This window comes from Camellia sinensis, chromosome 7 (assembly GCF_055761805.1).
Source record: "Camellia sinensis isolate YWXY chromosome 7, ASM5576180v1, whole genome shotgun sequence".
NCBI lineage: Eukaryota > Viridiplantae > Streptophyta > Magnoliopsida > Ericales > Theaceae > Camellia > Camellia sinensis.
Genome location: NC_138967.1, coordinates 25,331,504 through 25,335,898, shown reverse-complemented (window position 1 = coordinate 25,335,898; position 4,395 = coordinate 25,331,504). Strand labels below are relative to the sequence as shown.

The following is a 4,395-nucleotide window of genomic DNA, read 5'->3' as shown; positions in this document are numbered from 1 at the left end:
TCTGAGTAGAGAGGGAGAAAAGTCGAGGGAAAGTAGTTGATAGAGGCTCAACTCCAATCTATAGATTAGTCCAAAAAATGAATATCACAACCTAATCCTAATTTTAGCACAAGATTGTTGGTCAACAATTCACTGAACTCATCACCACTGCTGTCCACTTCAAGAATGCTTCTCCAACCTTTGGAAATTTGTAATCCATGAAGATCAAACGGCAACCAACTGCTAGGCCTTGTTTCGGATATTTCAACCACTACTTTTCGCCAAAGGGCATTCTTTTTTGTACCATAACACCACCACCATTTGGCAATGAGAGTGGAATTTTTTAGTTTAAGTGAATGAATGCCTAAACCTCCGAACTCTTTCCTATTTGTAACTGATTTTCAATTGGCAAGATGGCTGCTGTTTTTATCCTCACTACCTTCCCAAAGGAATCTTCTTTGGAGTTTTTCCATCGCACTCTTCTTTGTTGAACTCATCTTCTTCAAAGCGTTGTACCCAATACTCAATGGATAAAATTTTACCTTCATGTTTGGAGACAATACTATCAATCAGCTTCCAAACATGATGGTGTTCTTGAATCTCCAATATATGTCCATACCTCTAAATGTATGGCTTTTTTCAGAACTCCGATTACTTTTTCCTGTTTCTTCTCTCGAATTCTTTTAGGCAACCTGTTACTTAGCTTTTCTTCAACCACATCGAACAAGTCACATGTTTTGAAATATGAAGAGAGAACAATCCACATTCTCTTGTAATTTGAGAACATCATTTTCTCACACCAAAAATACATATTTGGTGATTCTTCCATGCTAGGCTGCTTCATTGGTGGATGGGCTACAGCTCCATTTTCAAGAATATGGATAGGAAAATGTGGAATGCTCTTCCATTTGTAGCGTTATGGACTTTGTGGAAAGTAAGGAATGCATATACGTTCAATGAAATCCACCCGAAATGGAACAATATTAGTGAGCTGATTAAGGTTAATGTGGCTCTTTCGATTAAATACAATTGTAAAGAGGTAAGCTATTCTGTTAATGACTTGGCTTCAAGCTTGATGCTATAACATATCATGGTCATTAGCTTTGTGGGTTACTGTTGGGCTGTTGTTGTCCTTATTGTTTTGGGTTTCCTTTGGCCTGCTATTGTTAGCCCTTAAGATGTTTGTTCTGGTCGATGCCTCTTCAACCTCTGTTTGTGGGGATGGTGATGCAAATGATTTGGCTTGCCCCTTTTTGCCAACCATTGGGTTTGCTTTGATGCTTATGGCACCTCCCTTGTGTTTATTTCCTCGTTTGTTGCTTTATTGATGTTTGATGTAAGGAACTTTCCTTGATTCTTATCAATAAAGTTTAATCTTTGATGATCAAAAAAAAAAAAAAATGACTTCCAGGATCGTAGTAGCTCTAATACTACTTTGTTAGAAATAAATTGGCCACACAACAATCACTCACAAATTTGGAAGCGAATTAGAGAAGGAAAATATGCAACTCTTGTATTTCACTCATGTTATTCTCATTGCATTCTCATTATATTCTCCTATTAATTTTTATCCTCATTGCATAAATTGCATGATTATATATAAGATCCTAACATGTAACTCACACACTCACATTAAGGCCCACTAACTTTATTATGCTTTGTAACCACTAACACATTAACATACTACTAATGCTCTTAACACACCATTGTGCATCATTACATGCATATCATTATTCCTCCATAATTAGGAGAACTAAATATAGGAAATATAACTCCTAATAACAAAAGCAAAGTTTATTATTTTCAACAAGAAGTTGTTTCGAAAAGTAAAAACTAAGCTTTAGTGACAAAATTTTTAAAATGTTGCCAATAATTGAGTACAATGAAAAGAAAATTGTTGTTTCAATAAGGAATAAACAATTTTCACCAAAGTAATTCCCTTGTGAAATTTTACTACTCCATGTAGGCATAAAACACAATAACAAAAAATAATAATAATCCATCATATCTTAGATATATGAAGCAATGAAGGAAGGGTAAGAAAGTGCATAGAAAATTTCTTGTACAAATATTCCTAAAAGTAAAAAAAAGAAAAGAAAAGAAAAAAAAATGCATTTTCATTGTTACATTGTTTGTTATTATTTTCTTTCCAATTTAAGATATTATATGCTTGTATTTAATTTTAGAAAGCACCAAAACACTATTGGATTGGATCAAAGATTTGGCCAAGGAACCAGATATGTATGGTTGGACACCACTTCATTATGCGGCCCAATTTGGTCATGTAGAAAGGGCTAAACAGCTACCAGATGTGTATAAATCCATTGCATATGTGATTGCAGACAAAGATGATAAGCAGACAGCTCTTCATGTAGCAGCTAGTCAAGGACATGTCGGCGTAATGAAAGAGCTTCTATCACAATGTCCTGATTGTTAGGAGATGGTTAATGATAAAGGCCAAAATATTCTTCATGTTGCAGTGCAGAATGAGAACAAAAAGGCAGTCAAATTCATCTTAGAAAATTCCCAGCTTAGTAGCTTTGTAAATCATAAAGATATTGATGGGAACACCCCTCTCCACCTTGCTACTGGGTTGTGTGCAAACCAACTCATATACGATGAAAAATCAGATAAGATGGCCTTTAACAAGGGAAATCAAACTCCCCTTGATGTAACAACACAGCATGAAAACGTAACACTAGTAACCCAGGTAACCCTTCTCAGTCCGAGCGATGGCAGGAATCTTGTGCACAAGGCCACCCTATTGCTTTTTTAATTCATTAATGTTTTCCAAACTGATTGAAGAATGATTGTTGCATGCAGGCTCTCAAAAGGTCAGAATCAAAAAAATGTGGTCCTTCACTAGGTTGGCGAAATATAATTAGTGACGATAATGAGAATTTAACAAAGAAAATGAAAGCTAATGATAAGCGTAAAAGGTTTACACCCACAGACATCAAGAAAACCGAGGACACCCATATGATAGTGGCTGCACTTATAGCAACTGTGACTTTTGTAGCTGGTTTCACCATGCCTGGTGGCTACAATGGAAACCAGGGCCCGACTCAAGGCATGGCAATTCTAACAAGAGAAACAGCTTTCCAAGCTTTTGCGGTGACAAATACCATTGCCATGATATTATCCACTTCTGCTATTGTAACTTATTTTTTGGGGCTCCATCTAAGGATCATGATAAGCTTTTGAAACACCATAATTCCGCTGCTAATCTTGTAATGGTTGCGACTGTAGCAATGGTGCTGGCATTCATTACAGGCACATATGTTGTATTAGAACATTCACGAGCCCTAGCAATTGCAGTTTGCATTACTAGTTGCCTGTTCTTCTGGATTTTTAACAACTTATTCCAAGAGAAATTGAACATGGTAATAGACCGGTCATCTCTATAAAAACTACATGTGTTAGAGTCCTCCTATCTAGTGTTCAATGTTCATATCTGATGAATAACATCAAGGAATGCATTCTTGATCAATAATGTATTTTGATATTAATTTCAAGTGTGAGATTACATGCATGAGTTTGAGGGCACCCAATCTGTATTGATAGTGATGTAAATCAGGCCTATGCGAGCATATGGTTCCATTGCTATAATAATGTCTGATTGTCAACATATATGCATTGCAATATATCAATTTTTTAGAGTGAATCTGGATTGTTTCTCGAAATACTCTGCTAGAGATATATTAGCCTCTTGATTATATTTTTAATCAAGTTCTCACTCAAACTTCGAAATCATAGAGAATTTTTGGTATCAAAGCTCTCAATCACCATATGTACTTTTTTGTTCCATCTCATTTCTCATTTATTATTTTCTACCCAAAAAGTTAATTTTACAAGTAGTTGAGTAATAAGTAATTGCTTATCAGATGATTATCGGTTCACTTACGAAAGGGATTAGATTTAGTGGGTTGTCTTACAATTTCTTTGTAAGTTAATGGAATAGTAGTGCCCTGTATTATGTTTTACTCCTAATTTCAATTGTTGTCTACCTAATATTTGCTTGTGTAGCTTATAGTCAAAGTGATCATTGCTATTCAAGTCCAAAAATTAGACCCACTTTTCAAGTCTAATGATGTGGCAACCAATTCGAATATCTAAGGCAACACGCCCTCTCATACTTTCCCTAATCATCAACCAATCATATTACTTACACATCATTGACTCTAGAAAATGGGTCTAAAAGGTGGGCCAAGTTTGGTGAAATTGTTGATAGAAGAAGATGATGAGTTTAAATATGAAGCCAACAATGCAGGTGAAGCTCCACTTTACATCGCTACAGAGAAAGGAAGCCATGCAGTGGTGTCCGAAATCTTGAAACCTTTCAGAGCTCCTACTTATGGTGGCCCTGGTGGCACTGCTTTGCACGCTGCAATAATTTCTAGCAACCAAGGCACTAGT

The 4,395-nt window shown here is 35.9% G+C and overlaps 1 protein-coding gene across 1 annotated transcript; it reads left to right on the top strand.

The window, feature by feature from the left end:
* The first annotated feature begins 2,419 nt into the window (after positions 1-2,419).
* On the top strand, positions 2,420-4,095 carry LOC114291975 (protein ACCELERATED CELL DEATH 6-like). Its single transcript, XM_082880531.1, has 5 exons — positions 2,420-2,689; positions 2,803-3,093; positions 3,165-3,362; positions 3,864-3,923; positions 4,006-4,095. The coding sequence occupies exons 1-5, from the start codon at positions 2,420-2,422 to the stop codon at positions 4,093-4,095; spliced, it is 909 nt and encodes a 302-aa protein (XP_082736657.1).
* Positions 4,096-4,395: the final 300 nt, after the last annotated feature.